A 20,907-nucleotide genomic window follows, 5' to 3' on the forward strand; every position below is an offset into this window, starting at 1 on the left:
GGTGGTAACAAGAGTACCTATTGCAAAGGGTCACTGTGACTTAATATGTGTAATGAATGTATGGGTAAATGGCCTTAGCACAGGGCCTAGTATGTTAGCTGTTCTTATTTTAGTTATGTGCTGGCTCACTGGATAAGACCTGTGAAAACCCAAACCTTAGCTTTTCTCTGAGGCAGTGTCAGCACTGTTGGACACACAGTAGGAGCTAGATATGTCTCCTCCCCCTTCTTCCTTTAGAATAATGGTTTCAAAATGTTTAAACTGTGACCCGTAGTAAGAACATTTTAGACAGGGAGCCAAAACACACAAACATATATGTGTGTGTGCATTCACATACAAATGCGCAAAAGCACACACACATACAAGTGAAAGAAAACTTTCACAAAGCACATGGAATGCACCCCGACTTTTCTGTTTTACTGTTTTATTCATTTAATGCCAGTTACCACTCATTAAATTGATTTTCTTGTACTATAGCTAATCCATGTTTCTAAAAACTCAGCTTTAAATGGGACATGACCAAAATAATGCATGAACACTCAAAGGAGTTTCATCCCTTCATTCAGATGTGAACATTCCTGTGTTCCTCTTGACTTTTCTTTACACCATCTTAATCAATGCTGTCTTACAGCAACAATTAGTCATTCATAGCCTGTGGTGTGTGTCCATCAATGAGTGTGCCCTGATAGACCTGAAAAGATTGGGAGACCATGCCCAGCTTCCCATTATTTCTGTAGCCTGTCCTTTGTTCCCATAACAGTACAGTCATGCCTTAGTATCTGTGGGGGATTGGTTCTAGGACTTCCCGTGGATACCAAAATCCGTGGTTGCTCAAGTCCCTTATATAAATGGTGTAGCATTTGCATAGGACCTGTGCACATCCTCACATATACTTTAAGTCATCTCTAGATTACTTATAATACTTGATACAATGTAAATGATATGTAAATAGTTGTTATACTGTATTGTTTAGGGAGCAAAGACAAGAAAAAATATCTTTATATGTTCAGTACAGATAAAACCATCCTTTTTTTAGAAAATATTTTTTGTTCATGGTTGGCTGAATCTAACAATGCAAAACCCACAGATAGAGACAGCCAACTGTATGAGCCTTTGCTAAGTAGATAAATTTAGTTAATGATGAAAGACTGGATGAAAGAAAGATTTGAGGATAAAAATTAGAGTTTGCTTATCTGTAAATCTTGAAGTAAATAATTACAGTCTCTGAGAAAACTGAGATAACTAAGACTCAGTCATTTCATGATTGCTTCACGTTTCATGATTGCTTACCAAGATTAAACTTGTTCTGATGAAAATCTTCACTTTTCATGATTGCTTACCAAGATTAAACTTGTTCTGATGAAAATCTTCACTTTTCATACTCACCGTTTTGATGAGCGAACTTAACAATTAACGGTGTCTGGGCACAGCAGCTCATGCCTATAATCCCAGAATTTTGGGAGGCTGAGGCAGAAGAATTGCTTGAGCCCAGGAGTTCGAGACCAGCCTGGGCAAGATAGGGAGATCCCATATCTACAAAAAAATTTTTAAAAATTAGCCAAGTATAGGGGCATATGCCTGTAGTCCCACCTACTCAGGAGGCCGAGGTGGGAGAATTGCTTGAATCGGGGAGGTTGAGGATGCAATGAGCTATGATCGCTCCACTGAACTGCAGTATGAGTGACAGAGTGAAACCCTGTCTCAACAACAGCAACAACAACAAAAACATTGAAGATAATTCCAGGACACAATAGGGATGAGGCATATTTGCCTGTTTAAATAAACTTTCCTGGCCTTAAGAAAACAACTCTGCTGAATAATTTTATGGAGTTAGAATGACATTAAAATAATGAATCTGATAAATATGATTAGTTAATAAAAATACAGTTAAAATAATACATCCCTTGGAATTTTAAATCTTACTGAGAACCATTTCTGCACACACAGTATCCAATATACAAACACACATGGAAGAAAACCTTTCCAAAGCTCATGGATTGCACCCTCATATTTTCTGTTCTGTTATTTGATTTTTTAAATGCTGGTTACCACCCATTACATTAATTTTATTGTATTGTAGCTTGCTCATATTTTTTTAAAACTCAGCTTCAAATAAGGCATGACTAAAACAGTGCATGAATGGATCCCTTCCAAATGTTGGAAGTTATTCCAGTTTCTTTCCTTTCCAAGTACCGTGCATATGCAGTTAACCCTAGCATTGGCTGACCAGTCTAACATCAGAGTGAAGAGGATGGAACTTCCCTCTACGAGGCTTACGAAATGATAAAGTTACAAAGATAAGAGCTAAAATGCAAATGCTTTCTCTAAAGCAGTTAAATCCTAGAGTCACGAACTGGTCCATGTTGCTTCCTTTAGAGAAAAAAGTAGTAAAATGAGCACAGGTTGAAACCTGCAGCAGGTACACCAGGGGACTCTATTCTCTGTGCTGTCCTTGAAGGGACTCCAAAGATGCTGTTTCTCTGTTTGCCTCCCAATATTTTAACTGAGTTTTGGATTCCGCAAATCAATCTGGCTAGCTGTGGCCTTGGCTGAATATAAGCACCAGTTTCTATAGCCGCAAGTTAAAGGGATTCGAATTGTTAATTCTGTTATCCCTCCCATTCTAACATCCTGTTATCTAGAAAGTCATCCATACACAGAGCCTGAAAGCTTACTTTTCAGGATTTGGGGAAATAAAAAAAAATTTGGTAGAATGCCTCATACTTTCGTTAGGCTACTGATATGAACTTAATTATTCCTCTAACTCCTTTGAGGCTCAGACCATCTGTCCCCCGTCTTATCACTCTCATCTAATCACCTCCAAGCAATGTGCCACGTCACTGAGAATTTAGCACCCAATTTCTTGTCTTCTTCTCCACTCCAGCTCCTGCCTTCACCTGGCAGAGTGTCCATGTGGGTAGTTGATCCAATACCCAAAGTTCAGAGTCCTTTGATCTCCTCAACCCGGTGACTGACACCTCCACTCCATTTCAGCAACTTCACTTCTGGGGCCACAGGCTGAGGCTTGATTATCTCCAGAATTTCTCCATGTCCAAAACTGAAATGGGATAGTTCCCTTGACCCCTTCGTGAGACTCATGAAGGGGCTGTCTTGTTTACTCATCTTGCAGCTCTCAACTCCTCACGGGAGGGAGAGCACATAGGTGAGTGGGTGCAGAGGGTGGCACAAGTGCTTCTGGGTGCTGGCAGGAGTAGAACTCTGTGCAGCCCTGTGGCAGCATCTAGGTGAGTATCTGTGACCCCTGGAGCCCCAGAGGGCATGTGTTACAGTGTGCTCTTTTAGCTTTGCTCTCTGTGGACAGCTTAAGTGTTTAACAGCTCAATGTGACAGCCCTCTGTATCCTGAACTCTTGTTCAGCATCCAGGAAGAATCAGCTTGCATGAACAAATTGAAGATGGTGAATGTGGAGAATTTTATTGCTGATGAAAATGGCTCCCAGTGGGACGGGGAGCTGGAAAGGGGAGGGAGTGGGAAGGTAGTCTCCCCCTGGAGTTAGGCCATCCCTGGCTGAACTCTTCTCCGAGGTCCTACCGTCAAGCCATCCCTCTGAAGTCAAGCTGCTTTTCACCAATGTCAAACTGCTTCTTCTCTTCTCTCCTTCTCTGCCACTCCACTGCCAGTGGATCCTGGGGTTTTTATGGGGACAGGATGGGGAGCAGGGCCGGCCAGGGTGATTTTGGAAAAGGCAACATTCAGGCAGCAAAACGGGGACATAAAGTTCTCACTTTGGGCCATGGGTCCAGGCTTGAGGGTGGAGCCATTGCCAGGGACCCCACCCTTTTCTACCTAGTATTTCCCTGCCTCCACTCCCCAACTCTCTTATCACAGGCCTCCTATCCATAAATCTTTCTCACTCCCTTATTTTTTTAGAGCTCACCTTCAGCCTTATGAAACCTCAAGTCTTTTGAATTCCTCTTTCCCTCCCAGTCCAGCAGGCTTCACTTCTCTCCTTGCTAGCCTGGAAGTGTCTGTTACACCCTTGACTGTGTCGAGGCTGACACATGGAAGGCAGGTGTCCAGTATTGTTAAATGAATGTTAACAAGTGCAACTTCTTTAAAAAGTAAGATTTCTTTATTTGATTGATCAGTTTTTTTTAATTAAGTATCTAATTTCCATTGCTTCTGGATTTAGGCACACATATTGAATATAAAATTCAAAACTTTTCATGTATCTAAAGAAATAATTTTAATGACCACAGAATTTTGCTCTTAAAACAAATGGAGCTTGCAATGTAATTATAACTAAAACAGACTACAAGCACCTGCTGCGTTTTCTTCATGCTGCCATCAGGCTGGTGCATAGTCTGATGGGATGGCTGCATCCCTGCTGTAATAAGAATAAGTAAAGAGGGTGGGAGACTGTTGTTGGTGTTTACAATCATTATTCATCTCTCCATTAATTTTCATCCTTGCAGTTGAGATAATCTTGCCTTTTAGAACAAGAAAACAATCTTATTACTTACAACATTCACAAGACAGGGAAACACTCCTCAACAAAGAACCATTTCCTTTGGGCATTTGATAAGAACTGCTGACATCTGTGTTTATTAAGTGATGTGGGAGAATCAACCAAGGGGCAGAGGTGTGGGTGGTAGCTTCAAAGATAATTTCCTGACTGAGTGTGGTTGGGCATGTTGGCAATCCCAGTGTTTGCAATTCCAGTGCTTTGGGAGGCTCAGGCAGGAGCATCACTTGAGCCCAGGAGTTTGAGGCTGCAGTGAGCTATGATTACACCACTGCACTCCAGCCTGTGTGACAGACAGAGACCTTGTCTCAAAAAAAAAAAAAAAAAAAAAAAGGACTTTGCTTTCCTGGTCTTTTTGAATGTGGTAAGCGCAAGGACTTATTTGTACTGGTGGTCACCCACTTGGGTCCTTTCAGTAAACTTCTGGCCATGGCCCAGCCTGAGCACTTGCTTTCTTTATAGAGCAAAGCCAGAGCCTTCTGGTTTGTAATTTTTGCAGCCACATAACACTGATCCATTTTAGCTGTCTCATGAAACTGCTTTCCAAGATGAAGTGAGACTATCCAAAACCAAAATCTAAAAAGAATGACTACAGAACAAATGGCAGTCCAAGGTCATTTGGCAGGGTTGAATTATAAGGAAAGGTGATGGCCAGCCACTGTGAAGTCTTAAGCCCACTCATAGATACGAATCTCTTACCAGGACTGAAGTTTGTGTTTCCTTAACTTTTCTGCTTGATGGTCTTCTGCAAAGGATCTCATTTCTCCAGCTTTCACTGAGAAGTGGCATGGGGTTTTGGAAAGTGCTTTAAACTTGAAGAACTGGTTTCCTCTCAGGCTTAGCCACCACTAGCTGTCTGACTTTGGACAAGTTACTCAACCACTCTGAGCATCAGCTTTCTTTTTTTAAAATGGTGACAGTGAGAGGGCTACCTTAGAGAGTTGTGGAGATTAAGTGAGATAATATATGAACAGAATATATAAATATGTCTATATTAGACATATTTGATCTGCTAAATATATATATTATATATATATATATAGAGAGAGAGAATATTAGAGAACTGACATATTTATCTTAGCCCTACTATGTTCTAGGGCCCAGTTCTGCTCATGTATTATCTCTCTCTATATATATAGTATTGAGAGAGAGAAAGAGAGAGAGAGCTAGAGAAATAGAAACCAGTAGGATATATCCTATCTGAAGAACTCTAATACAGGTATTTCACTGAACAAAATGGTTTCTCCTTAAAATGTATTCCAACACCAATTTCCCCTCCTTGCTTCTCATACATATTAATTCACAGAAATTATATTGGTCATAAGGCGGTAGGACTATGAATAATTTTTTTCTTCTGCATTTGCCAAATATTCTGTAATGCTAGTTTTATTTTTATAACAAATTTTTAAAGTCCCTCTAAACCCTATAAAATTAACCACTAATCCTAAACTTGAACTGTAATACATATTTTTGTTAAATAAAAAAAATAAGATATCCTAAATTTGAGAATCTAAGCTACATTCACAAAATGACTAAATGTATCTTCTTACTTTTAAACGATAAGAAACCAGGAATGCAGTGGTTTAACCCAAGCAGCCTAGGTATTCTTCACTCATTTCTCTTGTCCTCAGTATATGTTTCCCCCAGGCCAAGAAACATTTATGGCTAGGAATTCATGACTGCTCATCTGTAAGACACTCTCCAAGTACTCTGTCATGATTTGGAACCAGAGCTTTGGCCGTCCATTCCAGATGACTTCCAGGTTCTAAGCTTTATCTGAAGTACTCCACACTGCATTGCGCACTAGCATGATGAGAAGGAATGACTCAAGGGAACCGGTCATTCAAACCACTCACCAACTACACACAGCCTTTCACACAGCAGTAGATGACCACTGTAGGAAGACCTCTGGCCAAATGCGTATATATAAGGAGTATATCAATGTATGGTCACAGTTACCTCCTTTTTAATCTCAAGAAATAAAGTTGTTACTTCTGAAAAGAACACCAGTAATGGAACTACACGGGCATGCCAAGATGAAAATTAATCTCTCTCTCTCTCCACCCCATTCTTTTGGCCACTGCATTTTAATAGGCCATAGGGATAGAACCAGAAGGTAGCTGTGTTTTGATGATTTTTGTTTTCTTATTTTTAAACATTGCTGTATAGAAGCCTGTTCTATAATGTAAGAAGTGAATAGGAATCCTAATATCTGGAATGATGCTGAGCCATGGAGATGGCCAGATTCCATGTGAAGAGAAGAGGCTGGCAGAAAGCTAAGTATTTGCTCGCTTTCCCTACTCTGTATTCATGGAGCAGCCATTCCAAAAGGTGATGCACCAGACCATGGGCCTGGTCCTGCTAGGCGGTGGAGATCCAAAACACTGGGCACTCACTGGAGCTCTGTGAAGATCTGTTGAATGAGTGACTAAATGTGTGGTGAACTGTTCCCTACCTACAGGGTTCCCTGCTTTGCCCAGCCTGTCAGGCTTGGGTACAAGCAGATAACCTGGATTGCATTTCATGAGGGCTTTGTGCCCACTCTGGATACTACCAGAAGATGCATAATCTCTTTTAGACTTCCTGGGTCATCACTGAAAGGCCAGAGGCAAGAATTTGAGCAGTAAATTGAAGCATGTGCAGAGTGACATAGTCTGGGCATAGATAACAGTATCTGACCCCTCAAATTCCCTAAAGTTGACATGACAGCTTGTGCATTATGGTTTGGTACAGATGACTGAAGAGACAGTGGTTGCTCCTCTGGTTGCTGGACACCTCTTGAATGGGCTGTGATGACTGGAGAGCGTGCTCTGTCCTGGTCACCTGAAGGTGCTCCTAGACTAGCAGAAGCAGAGACAGCAGCCGGGCCTGACTGGACAGCTGGAGGGACTGGGTGCAGGGGACTTCTAGGCCAGAAGTTTCTGTGCTGTGCTCTGAGGGGCTCTGGTGGCAGGAACCTAGTCCTGGGTTCCAGCTCTACCGGTGTACAGCCTGAGGAACTCAGCTTTCCTGCTTTATTGGCTTGCCTTGCCACAAAGGATTTTTTGTGTGTTAAAGATACTAATAGCTTAAAAAAAAAAAACTATTGATTTAAACCACTAATCAAATCTTTGGTTTTACAAATTTAGAAAATAAAATTAGGCCCCAGGGACTAAATGTCTCTCCCATGGTCCAGAAACCAGACTGAAACTGAGCTAGTAGCAAAACCCATTCTTCTGTATCCCAACTCCCAGTTCAGGTTCCTCTTCACTAGCTCCCACCCAGCTGCATAGTTGAGGACATTGAATTGAGGGGACCTGGGGTAGAGGGCTGGCACTCAGGCATCGCTGGCTTCTACAAGATTCCACCACAGGGAAAGCATCATAATCAGGTATGATCCATAGAAAGGTGTTTGCTAAACTCCTTAAGTTGTCATTCAACAAACATTTATCTAGCACCTACCACATGCTAGGCAAATCTTAGAGACATAGCTGCCCCTGCCCTCAGGGAACTAAATGTCTTGAAAGAGATACTGGCCCTGATCGGATTTTTAAAAAATATATAATTATGCAAATAAATCATATTATATATAATTACAAAGCATGGTATGAAAGGAAAAGCACAAGATGCTGTGAGAGCGCATGAAAGGAGGACTTGGCCAAGTCTAGAGAATCATCAGTGAGCGTTTCCCTGATGGACTAACATTAGGGCGAAGATCAGAAAGATGTCCAGGAGTTACCATGGTCAATAATCACTGTTAATCTTTATTAAGCATTTCCCTTGAGTCGAGTCAGGCTTCACTTGCTGCATTAACTTCTTTAATCCCCACAATAACTCTGTAAGGTAGGTGATTTTACTTTTTTTCCACTTTACAGATGAATAAAGAAGAAGTAAAAAGATGTAACTAATTCACATGTAGCCCTCTGGCTTCAGAAGCACTTTACTCCATAAGGTTCCTGGGCACGTGCGTGTGGTCTAGGAATGAGAAGATGCTAAGAATGCTGAAGGGCAGACTGAATGTTCTAGATGAAGCTGGCATGATAAGAAAGGGCCACATCATGTAGGTCTTATAGGTTAGGATATTCATGTTAAAACTGTTAATGTTTTTGAAATATCTAAAAACAGGAAGTGCATGATCATATTTATGTTTTAGAAAGATCACTCAGGCTGCTGTGTGGAGACTGGAATAGAAAGAAGCATAGAAGAGACCTACAGAGACTAGGAAGCTGTCACAGTAACCTAGGCACAAGACAGTAGTGGTCAAGACTAGCTTGCTTGAGGAAGTGTAGAGAAGTAGACAGATAAAAGGAGCATCCAGGGAGTGTGCACTTCTAAGTAATTTAAAAGAAAGAGTCAAGTCCCTTAGAAGCAATCATTTGAAATAACCTAATTACCAATCCTTTTTATCCAGTCCTCTTATGTGGTCCCAATTCAGGAATTCTTAAGCCAGTTCTTGTGTTAAAATCATAGCATGGACTGCCTTACAACATTTTATACTTCAGTCCATTGAAAACCACATCAGGCCAGGTGGGTGGCTCATGCCTATAAACCCAGCACTTTTGGAGGCCAAGGTGAGAGGACTGCTTGAGCCCAGGAACTGGAGACCACTGAACTCTAGCCTGGGCAACAGAATGAGGCCCTGTTGAAAGAAAGAAAGAAAAAAGAGGCAGGAAGGAGGGAAAAAAGGAAAAGAGGGAGGGAGGGAAGGTGGAAGAAAGAAAAAAAATAAAGAGAGAGAGAAAGAGAAAGAAAAGGCTGCTCCCTGGCACTTCTGTCTATTACCATGTGACACGAGAAGGGCAATTGTCCAGACCCACACTTAGGTTCACCGCATTCCTTGGCTCCCAGGACATAGTCCTTCAAGCACCCACTCCATGCTGGGAAATGCAGACTTTATAAACTCCAGATGTCAGTCCACAACTCCACGGCCCCGTTGGGTTTGGTTCCTGAATGAATTCTTGGCTAGATGACTGGAACAGAGTTCTGGTGAACATCTTCTTTCCTGCCAAGATGACAAGTCAGGTTTCTAAAGACAGATGTGTAGCTCTTTGTGGAAAAAATATTCTGGGCACGAACATCTTCAGCTGAACAGCATGGAATGGTGGGAAAATGTGAAGCCCTGGACTGGTTTCTGTGTCAGTGGTTTCCTGGGACTGCCGAGTTGAAGGGGAGCAGAAAGGGCTCAGCTGTGGAGGAGGCAGAGATTAGCCAAACTAGACCAGCTATCGCCCCCACTGCATGGTTAGCATCTTCCTTATTGTTCCTGATTAAGCCCATTTAATATGCCAACGATAAGAGGATCATGGAGGTCTTTCCAAATGAATGAATGTTTTCTGGAGCTGAGATTGCTGGCTCCTATTTGCATAGTGCATGCTGAGGCATCTGACCGGATTACTGGATTCCTAACTTTTACATTCTTTTTAAGCTCAGATATTTCTACGGAAGGCAGAAAGATAAAGGCCAAAAAAAGATCAGGCTTGCCTAGCTCTTCGGTTTCCAGGAAACTGACAGACTCCTGATATCTGCAACTAGTGCTTTCTCTCCCTGGGAGGGGCGTTCTCCGCCACCTTGTGGACATTTGGGGAATTGCACCGCCCAAGCATCTGTAATCAGAGGAACTGACAGAGGCTGCCATAACCACCTGGTCCCCTGAAGTAAAAACCAGGCACCAGGCTTGCCCGGAGGAGGACCAGCACATAGCAGAATGAGGCTGAGTAGGATGTTAACCTTCCATGCTGGTCTTCCATTCATCACGTTGTCTGCCACTGTCACAGACAACATCTGCATCCACTACAGATGGAGATGGAACAAAGGCTTTCTCTGGATCTCAAGTTGGGTGCTTCTGTAAAAGTAAAGTTCCAAGACCTTTTTCTTTTTTTTCCCCAATGAGAGCAAGAAAATTGGACATTAATATTGGCAACAACTATTTCCTGCTTGTGAAGCGTCGGTATTTGCAGTGCTTCTGCCCTGTGGTTATTGAGCTGAAAGGGGGGCTGCTCTTGGCATAGGAGCATGGCAGGATTGGGTTCTTCATAACATGTTACCCAGCTTGTCTTATGTGAAAAGAGAAGCCCAGAAAGAGCTTGGGACACAAACATGCAAATCCTGGGTTTGCATTTGATTTGTTAAGTGGCCTTTCACAACCAGCTTGCAGACTTTAGGGAAAAAAAATACACGGTAGGCTTGTGGGTAGTGGAGAAAACATAAGCTCCAGTACCTCACAGCCTGGGTTTTCAGTCTGCCTCCTCCCAACCCTCATCACATACCAGATGTGTGACCGTGGGTACTCTGTCTATGACAATCAATTTTCTTGTCCACAGAGTACAGATAATAGAGGACCTGCCCCATGGGAAGCTTGGAGGACTAAATGAGATTAAGCCCAGGGCCTGGCTCATGGCTGATTCTCGTAACAGGTCCATGTGTGTAACCAACATGTGCTGAAGTTCTCTGGACCCTCTGTAAATATTTAATAGGAACGACTAGCCATGGGTATGATGAGGGAGATGATAGAAACAGTAATGGGGTCAAATGAATCTGTCCCATAGTCTCTAATTTGAAACAGCTGAACTGTGCCATTGTCTCCTGGGAGGTAAGATATAAGCCACAGAGTGCCTGAAGCAGGTCCACAGTTAAGGAACTTAAATGTGCTAAGTGATTAAAGGCTAGGGTGCCTGCTCCCTGTATGGCGACACTCTCCACCCTCCTGCATACTCTCCACTACTCCAGGCAGTGGTGGGCCTCCTAGCCTCTGGGTGATGAGCAGCTCCCACACCTCCCCTTTGAGACAGAGGCCTGCAGAACCTGACCAGTGTGAGGGCTGGCTGGGGTCAGGAGTGTGCATGCTTGTTGGCCCTCAGGGTGAATGTGGCTCTTCTAAAAGACACCTGAAGGGATGCAAAATTTAGCAGCAAACCCCAAGAACAGCTCTTTGTCATCTCTGCATCTTCTACTAAAGATTTTAAGCTCTGAAGTACATGTCTGGAGTTCCTAGAGATTGCTATTCCCTTATAAGGGAAAAAATACACTCTTATTGTATATTTATTGAGCACCTACGATGTGCCAGGCCCCCAGCTAGGGAGTTTAGATATTTAATCCTCTCAACTGCCCTGTAAAATAGGGATTGTTTAAAATGGATTTCATTTAAAATGGATTTCACCCACTTTATAGGCAAGGAAACTGAACTACAGTATGGTAAAGTGGCTTGGCTAATCCACCTGGCTAGTAAGAATGGAGCCACAGTGAGCCTGGAGGATACTCTTCGCGGCGTTCCATCTTTGTGTGCCCCACAGCACAAGCACAATGCCGGGCTCTTAGGAAGAGCTTGGTAAATGACTGCTGAGTTGAGAATGGTAGGATTCATGTACCAAAAGGGCATTCGGAAATGGGCAAATGCCCAGAGAGGGCTCTGAAAGACTAACTATGTAGAGCAACAGATGGCAAATCATCAATTTAGAACTCTGTCATCCAGCCAGTGGCCTGCTGGCCTACAGCCAGCCATGTATGTACAAGGGCTGACTTGATCAGCTGTGGCTCTTTTATTTCAGGCAATCCACCTTCCAAAGAGGTGCCTGCTGGGAAGTACCCATTCATAGTCACTTCTGATGATGGGCGGAAGGTTCCTGTAGTCCAGGCCTATGCTTTTGGCAAATACTTAGGCTATCTGAAGATCGAGTTTGATGAAAGAGGAAACGTCATCTCTTCCCATGGAAATCCCATTCTTCTAAACAGCAGCATTCCTGAAGGTAAGTGAAGTTCAGGGGAATGTTCCACCAATCTAAAATTTAGATGGCTGGATATTTTCCTCCTTCCCATTTTTTTCCTTTAATGTTTCAGGAAAAGACTATAATACTGTTGAAGAATTTAGCTTCTTCCTTGAGTTTGCTCTCTTCATGGATAGATTTAAAACACACCCAAATGCCAAAAGCCCCACTTGCTTCTTCAAGTCTTCTCAGCATCGGATTCCATACATCAGTGCTTCCTCCGCCTTTTAAAATCTTGATCCTGACATGCAAAAGACACTCTCAGCTTGTGTTTACAGGAGAGATAACTGAACTAAAGGGGTTCAAATTGGGCAGAGCAGGGCTCAAGTCCTGGCCCCCCAACTAGAGGCAGTGTGCCTTGGGCAAGTTGCCCAATCTCATGAGCCTCAGTTTCTTTATCAAATGAGGGAGTACCTTATTTTTATGTCTGAGTCTCAGAGTAAAAATACATTTTTATATCATTGATTTTCATATGTATACAGAACACAACCCTGTGCTTGTCTCTCACCTTCCCTTTTCTGTTGACTATGATCACGTCAGGAAGGTGAGGTGCACAGCACCCAGGAGAGCCTGTAGTCACAACACAGGCCTCTCAGTAGCCAGATGGGTAAGGGGCCCAGGACCACGCTGACAGCAATAGCCCAGCTGCACCTCAGCAGGCCTTTTATAACTGCCCCTGGGCCTTTCAGAGCTCCTGCTGCCACCGCTAATGCTGTCCCAGGTGGGCCAATGGGTAGCTCATACAGATGTGATGAGTTGGTAGATGTTCATAATATTCTTAAATTAAGATGCATTCCAGGTCTTATTACCAGGAAACAAAATAGAAGTTCCTAAGGAAATTTCATGGTCAAAACCAAAATGCACACAAATATGGTAAAGAAATATGTTCTCACAGCAAGTAAGATAGATGATGTTTCATTCCTTTTCCAGAATTTAGCCCAGTGTGAGATTTGCTTTAATTGTAGGCTAACTTCTTTTCTTTCTTTTAGATCCAAGCATAAAAGCAGACATTAACAAATGGAGGATAAAATTGGATAATTATTCTACCCAGGAACTGGGGAAAACAATTGTCTATCTGGATGGCTCCTCTCAATCGTGCCGCTTTAGAGAATGCAACATGGGCAATCTGATTTGTGATGCAATGGTAAGTCATCAGCAGGAGTGGATATATGCTAGGGAGGAAGGAAATGAAGAGGGAAGAGTAAGGAAGGATGTGAGAAGGGATAGACTGATAGCTACAGAATGAGGGATTTCAAAACATTTTTAGCCAGGGTGGTGGCATGTCCCTATAGTCCCAGCTACTCAGGAGGCTTAGGTGGGAGGATGGCTTGAGCCCAGGAGGCTGCAGTGAGCTATAATTGCACCATTGCACTCCAGCCTGGGCAACAGAGCGAGACTCTAAAATTAAATAAATATGAAAAATAAATAAAACACTAGTGCCTAAACAAAAGCCTGATGTAGCTTCATACTCAGAACCTTCTTAAGGTGCTGGAAGGAGATCAGGTAACCACCAACATATTGCTTTACAAGAACTAAAACCTTTATTTTAAAGTGTTCTTAGATGTCTGAATTTTGGATGTTGCTTTCCTTTTGTAAGATGATGCAAATGCACAAACTCTGCTACCCTGGAGATATCAACATAATAGATAAAAGCATATCTGCTTGGATCCAACTTGGCCAGACTGTTTTTCCCTCATCTGTTCACTTGACTCCACAGAACCTTGGCCTTGTGTGACAGGTACCTCTTTCACAGGCACAGAAAGACAACACACAGTTTTAATGGTAATAACAAGTCCTATGGCTGAGCAAGATCAGCTATGAAGAACAAGACCATCTACTTGTCTCCAGGCAGAATGGCCATGGTAGCTCTCTGGGGGCCTTACTGAGCCAAGGTCTCCTGTGTCGGACTACCACTTCCATGGGCTTACAGCCTGCACCCAGGGAAGTCATTTCTGTCAGTGCTTGGCATGCATTGCCCAGTGCCCAGGATACAACTGCACTCAATAAATGTTTGCCATGTTAAATGACAACAATCATGCTCATGCCAAGACCAGACTCATGGTGTCTCCTCGGCATCATGCGGTCAGTGCCAGAGAAGTAGTTAAGGAGAAGCTGGTATATAAATGTTAAGAGAAGTCTGGAGGGAAACAACCCAGGCTCTTGACAGTGTTACCCACTCTGTTAAAGCGGCTAGAACAAAGGAGAGCTTTTGCTTTTTATTTTATTTATTTATTTTTTGAGACGGAGTCTTGCTCTGTTGTCCATGCTGTAGTGCAGTGCCATGATCTCAGCTCACTGCAAACTCCGTCCCTCGGGTTCAAGCGATTCTCCTGCTTCAGCCTCCCAAGTAGCTGGGATTAGAGGTGTCCACTACCATGCCCAGCTAATTTTTGTATTTTTAGTAGAGATGGGGTTTCACCATGTTGGCTAGGCCGGTCTCGAACTCCTGACCTTAGGTGATCCACCTGCCACAGCCTCCCAAAATGCTGGGATTTACAGGTGTGAGCCACCATGCCTGGCCTTTTTTTTTTTGCTTTTTTTCTCCTAAATGAGAATATATTCATTTTATTTCATATAACTAAATATATATTTTGTAAAATAAAAGAATGGATGTGATTCTCCCAGTTTCAAAAGGCGGTCTCTGTCTTTCCAAAACTGCCAACTTGGGAATCAGCTGGAGACACAGACATGGAGGCCAGGTTCTCTTTGGCATGAGGTCTGGTGTTGAGCAGGCTCTAGGGCCAAGCCCTCAGAATCAGGAAGAAGGCATAGCTTGCCCTGGAGAAGCCTGTGCAGGAGTGGCTCTGCAGGCCACCTTGCATGGGAGGCCCAGTCCCGACACCAGGGCTACAATCGAGAGACCATTTTGCTAAGGCCACCTGGCCTGACAGTATGGGATTTTTAGGAGGGGGAACTAAGAGTTTGACATGGACTGGTAACAGTATATTTTTACTTCTGGGAGCATAAAATTAGTTCTAATTATAGTTGAGAGATCCCTGGGAACACAGCAGCAGGTGAAAAGTACCTTTATTTCCTCACTAGAGCTAACCAGATTCCTGAAGCTGATCCTAAGGAAGAAGAACCAGAGTAACTAGTGTAAATCTGTGCTACTGTTGCAGATTAACAACAACCTCAGACATGCGGATGAAATTTTCTGGAACCATGTATCTATGTGCATTTTAAATGGAGGTGGTATCCGGTCGCCCATTGATGAGCGCAACAATGGTATGCTCCCAGGCCCAGCTCCTCAGTGTGTCATGTTCTCTCTCTGATCTCCTTTTCTGCTGTGGTTCTTGCCCTGAACACACCCACGTGCAGCCTCAGTTCATCTCTGCTGCCAGCCATGTACCAGAATGTCAGTCCTTTAACTTAGGGTTAGCCATTATTAAGGTCTAAAATCTAGCCCGAAGGACACACACAAGCTTGTGTGTTCTTATATGTATTCACACACAGAAGCTGCAGGTAAGGTTAGTGGAACTCAAACTTGGTCTGAATTTCTGACTTACAAAGCTATACTAGTTGTTTCTGATTTATGCAAAATAACAACAGTCGCCACCTTGGCATCTGAAAAAGAGACAAAATCACCAATCTTCTGTCCTGCAAAAGACATACCACTGGATGAAAATGTTACCTTAGTATATTTACAGATATCCAAGATTATATCATATGGCAAAACAAATCAACTACACAAATACTCAAGACACTCTTGTAGCCCTCCCTGATTTACTGTGAAAACCAATCAGTATCAGTCAGTATAAGGCCCCAAACGCATCCCATTGTCAGACAACAGGGACAGGTTGCAGGGACACATTGTCTGGAGGAACGGAACAATGCAAAACAAACTACTGGAGATCCAGCCCCAAGCTAGCAGATCTAAGACTGAGCATGGTGAACTGAGGCACAGCCATTTGTGAGCTCCCGCCATCTTGCCCAGTGATGGAGTGCAGGGCCAGAGGCCTCCTAAACTCATTCCCTCCCTCAGTGTCAGGAACCACTTAGACATAGCTGATGATGCTCTATAAGCCTCCCCATGTCCCCCTCATTTCTTTCCGCAGCACTGAGGGAAACTGGTCATGGTGTAAGCATTTTCTCAAGTTATTTTCCCTCTTGCCTCATCTGTGACTACCCTCAGGCACAATTACCTGGGAGAACCTGGCTGCTGTATTGCCCTTTGGAGGCACATTTGACCTGGTCCAGTTAAAAGGTTCCACCTTGAAGAAGGCCTTTGAGCACAGCGTGCACCGCTATGGCCAGTCCACTGGAGAGTTCCTGCAGGTGGGCGGTAAGTCACCCATCCTGTAGGGCTGGCCCATCTAAAGTGACGTGGCATTTCCTGCTGGTTGGCTCAGCTTCCCCTTCACCAAAATTCTTGTGGTCAAGTTGGTTTGGATTTTTCCCCACCCAACACCAATACCTTATCCTTTAATGGCTGTGGACTCTCAGAGCTACTGAGATTAGGTTGGGGTCAAAGCCCCAAAGCCCTGGCAATAAGCAGTATCTGCCAAGTCTGATTTGGACATCAGGTGGGCCCTCTAAGCAAGTCAGCTGCTTTGAGGTCTAGTTTCTAATAAAATCTTAGTTATTTAAGCATTCAATATATATATGTTTTAAGTCCTCTCCTCTGTTCTACTCATCGTTGCCCGGAACCATGCCAAGATTTACAGGAATGCTGTCCAATCTGTATTAACCAGGATGATTCCTGGAAGGAACAGCCTACTGCACAGACACACCTGATTCTAGACACACCTGGTTCTAATCCCATGTGACCTGGGGCAAGTTCTCAACCCCTCTGGGCACAGGGAGAAAACCTTTCCTGTTTATCTCATGGGCTGCAGTGAAAGTTGAATGGAAATAAATGCTTCCTAAATTGCCAAGGGCTTCTGAAACACTTTTGTTAATAATTCCACAGTCCAGTGAATTAATCCTTTAAAAGCAATCTTATTTTACCTGGAAACCATAATCTGGCCTCATTTTTTTAACCTTAGGTTGTGGTCCCGCTTGATTGATAGAATTGCTTTGCTGAGTTCTCCTCTGCAGAACACATTGCTGTTGAGATTGAAGGGCTACAGAAGGCAGTGGGGCCCTATCCTACTGCCTATGGGGCAACCCAAACATCCTCCATTTTCCCAGAAGGGAGTTGAGGGAAAAGCAGTTTTTTGATGCTCTAGCAAAGCACTGCATAGCTCTATGCCTTGTGAAAGTCACCCAATCCCAAATGACCGCCATTTAATGGTCTTCAAAATTGTAAAATGCTCTGTGCCTCTGATCTGTTTCTCACTTTCTAAGGCCATTGAATCAATTTAGTAAGCCAATTCAGCATTTTAAGGGAAAAACAGAAAAAGATGTGGTTTCTCCATGTAGAGTCACCCTTTGCCCATTCTGGTCCAGAGCTGGTTTTCCTTCCAGTGGTTCTCGTATGTCCTGGAAGGACTCAAGAATAAAGGGTGGCTGCAATGTCACAATTCTCTTGATAAAATTTCACTCAGGTTTAAACCAAAGGAAAAACCACAGCCCCATGCCCCAATTCTAGAGTTTGGCCAAAATTCCTTAGGAAACAGAAATCTCCCTTTGGATCTGGTGAAAACAGACTCATTTCTTTTCTAGGAATCCATGTGGTATATGATCTTTCCCGAAAACCTGGAGACAGAGTAGTCAAATTAGATGTTCTTTGCACCAAGTGTCGAGTGCCCAGTTATGACCCTCTCAAAATGGACGAGGTATATAAGGTGATCCTCCCAAACTTCCTGGCCAATGGTGGAGATGGGTTCCAGATGATAAAAGATGAATTATTAAGACATGACTCTGGTAAGCATGACTGTCTCTTCCTTTCTCTAAAGAACAACAAAATTGGGCCAAGAAAGGGAGCTTCTAGTGGTGCCAGGAGGGCAAAGTGACTCCCTGTATTGCTGACTCCCTCCTGCTTTGCTTGTTGGAAAGCAGCAGCACAGCACAGCAGAGGATTATGTACCCTGTAACTCCCCGAGCACACACATGCCTTCATCCAACCCCAGAGAGAAAACATTTGTAAATCAAAAATGTTTTAAAATCCTTTTAACTACATCTAAGCAGCTATTTGAATTGTGAAATGTAAATGAGTTTTGCATTTACAGAAAAATCACACCTCTGGAATTTTAGGATATGGAAAACCATCACATTAAATCATTTAAATTTTCTTTCTTGAAGAAGCTTTCTGTGTGAATCAGTCAGGTAGAAGTGGAAGGGGTAAGCACTGCCCTTTCAGTACAGTGGGTTGGTGGTACAAATCATAGGAATAACCATACTTGATGTCAGTTGGTATTTCTGGCAGCATTGAGGGACATTATATGCCAGCTTCACTTTTAGAAATTCTGTTGAGAGTCACATTATGTGCATACAGACCACTGACATAGAACACACTTCCCCTTCCTCTTCCTAGGGCAGAGACCAGCATGCTTGCAAGACACACAAGCAGCTTCTTGGCATCTCTGGGAAGTTGCACCAGGATCTTCCTCAGTCTTATCATGCTGGACCTGTCATTTTAGCTACTTATTCCAAGGAGGGTGGAGGGCAGGACCAGACCAAAGGAGGCAGCCCTTCCTGGGAGGAAAGGTGCTGGCTTCTTCTGTTCCTTCCGTGACAGAAGATGGAAGGGCAGGCATAAAAGCCCCATGAGACAAAGAGGCTGATGGCCATCAGCTGTCCACCACTCAAGCCTAGACTGAAGGATTTTAGAGAGAGGAGCTCATGCAGAAGGCTAAGGAAGCCCTGGACCTAAGGGTTCTCAACACTGGTTATACATTAGAATCACTTCAGGAGCATTTTAAACTAAATACCAATGGCTCGGCCACAGCTCTTAAGAGATTCTAAGTTAATTGGATTGGGGCTAAACTCTTTTTCTGTGATTCTAGTGTACACCCAGAGGTGAAAACCACTGAAAAGAGAAGGGTTCTTAAGTACTGGAGTGATATTTTTAAAATAAAATTCTGTTAGGTTCCCACGGGTTTGTTGTAGCTATAGGCAATTAGCATTTATCCTCTCCTCTCTTTGGTAAAGGAAATCCCCCTAAGTCCCATCATCAATTATGTGAAAATAATTATAGGGCAGGCAAGCAAAAGGAAGCCAGTTTTATCTCTCAACTAATTGCTCTTGACCCAGTTCCCTAATGCCCTTGTTCTGGAGTGGTTCAAAGGCTATGATGTCAATGACCTCTTTCTAGAGTCATCTCAGAGCTGAGGCAACTCTACTTCCCCCAATTACCCAATATTGAACAACACACACATTTTACATCTGGAGCATGAAAAAGCAATCAAATTCTTTGTACTTATGATCACTAGCATTCTTGTCTTCTGTGACACTTTACCCCTGCTTATGAAATAGCTTCCCTTTTATAATTACAAAGGACTACCTTACTGTTGATTGATAATTACCTTTTCTGTAGTTAAAAGAATGTATATGTTTTTCTAGGTGACCAAGATATCAACGTGGTTTCTACATATATCTCAAAAATGAAAGTAATTTATCCAGCAGTTGAAGGTCGGATCAAGTTTTCCACAGGAAGTCACTGCCATGGAAGCTTTTCATTAATATTTCTTTCATTTTGGGCAGTGATCTTTGTTTTATACCAATAGCCAAAAATTCTCCTTGCGTTTAATGTGTGAAACTGCATTTTTTCGAGTGAGATTCAAATCTGCCTTTTAGGACCTGGCTTTGTGACAGCAAAAACCATCTTTACAGGCTCCTAGAATCTGAAGGTTAGAGCATTATAAAATGAAGAGACTGACATGATTACTCAGGGTCAGCAAGCTAGTGAGTTAGAAAAAAATTAACATAGGGCCCTATAAGGAGAAAGCCAACTATAGTTTACGTGTCCAAATTTTAATAAAATTTTACTAACAATTTTAAACCATATTTTTCTTCTTCATATCCATTTCTAATCCATCAAACAGCTTATGTTTACATAAAATTTTATCATTCACAAGGAAGTTTTAAGCACATTGTCTCATTTGATATCCACAACTTACTTTTGGTAGGAAAGAGAGATGTTTTTCCCACCTGTCAGATGAAAAAAAACTGAAGCTCAGAAAGAGTTGACTTGACCATACAGCTAACGCTGACAGATCCAAGACCTAGACCTAGGTCTTCTGAACTCAAGTCCAGCATTCTCAACTATATCAAGTTACTGTTCAGAATGATATTTAATATTTCCTCTCTTCATAATTATCAATAGCCCCAAGCTCATGGATGACAAATCTCTGCTTTATTTCTTGTCTCTATTTTTTCACTTTATAGCTCCTGTTATAATAGCAAGTTTAATGGTATAAACACAGGATACCATCCTCTCTTGCAATACCCATGTGCCTTTGATGAGTCAGGTAGCAAGCTGTAGTAGATAATGAGAAAGGCCAGAGGCTGCAAAAGACAGTCAAAGGACAGGAGAGAAAGGAAAGGGAAGAACAGGACACCAGGACTGTTTTATACTATAGAAAAGCAAGAGCTAAAGAGCATTTACACATGTTAAACAGATATTTGTTAAGCATAGTGCCCAACACATGGCATTAGCTGTTATTTTATGAGATTTCATCAGCTCTTCCTCTGTCCTCTTTCTTCTCCTAATATGAAGGTATCATGAGAAGAGAACCTTCTAAGATAAGCTGTAATTCTAAACCTGCACTTTTCCCTCTCCAGCAAGATGCCAGCACTGCA

The 20,907-nt window shown here is 42.7% G+C and overlaps 1 protein-coding gene across 1 annotated transcript in view; it reads left to right on the forward strand.

The window, feature by feature from the left end:
• The window catches only part of NT5E (5'-nucleotidase ecto), a 42,711-nt gene extending 22,856 nt beyond the window's left edge, over positions 1-19,855 (forward strand). The window contains exons 4-9 of the mRNA XM_003258300.4: positions 12,010-12,207; positions 13,215-13,369; positions 15,345-15,450; positions 16,358-16,507; positions 17,830-18,030; positions 19,669-19,855. Of these exons, the coding sequence (XP_003258348.1) occupies positions 12,010-12,207; positions 13,215-13,369; positions 15,345-15,450; positions 16,358-16,507; positions 17,830-18,030; positions 19,669-19,832 (974 nt within the window). The 3' untranslated portion in view covers positions 19,833-19,855. The remainder of the gene's footprint in view (positions 1-12,009; positions 12,208-13,214; positions 13,370-15,344; positions 15,451-16,357; positions 16,508-17,829; positions 18,031-19,668) is intronic.
• The last annotated feature ends 1,052 nt before the right edge of the window (positions 19,856-20,907 follow it).

The sequence above is a fragment of the Nomascus leucogenys genome, chromosome 3 (assembly GCF_006542625.1).
Source record: "Nomascus leucogenys isolate Asia chromosome 3, Asia_NLE_v1, whole genome shotgun sequence".
In the NCBI taxonomy this organism is placed as follows: Eukaryota; Metazoa; Chordata; class Mammalia; order Primates; family Hylobatidae; genus Nomascus; species Nomascus leucogenys.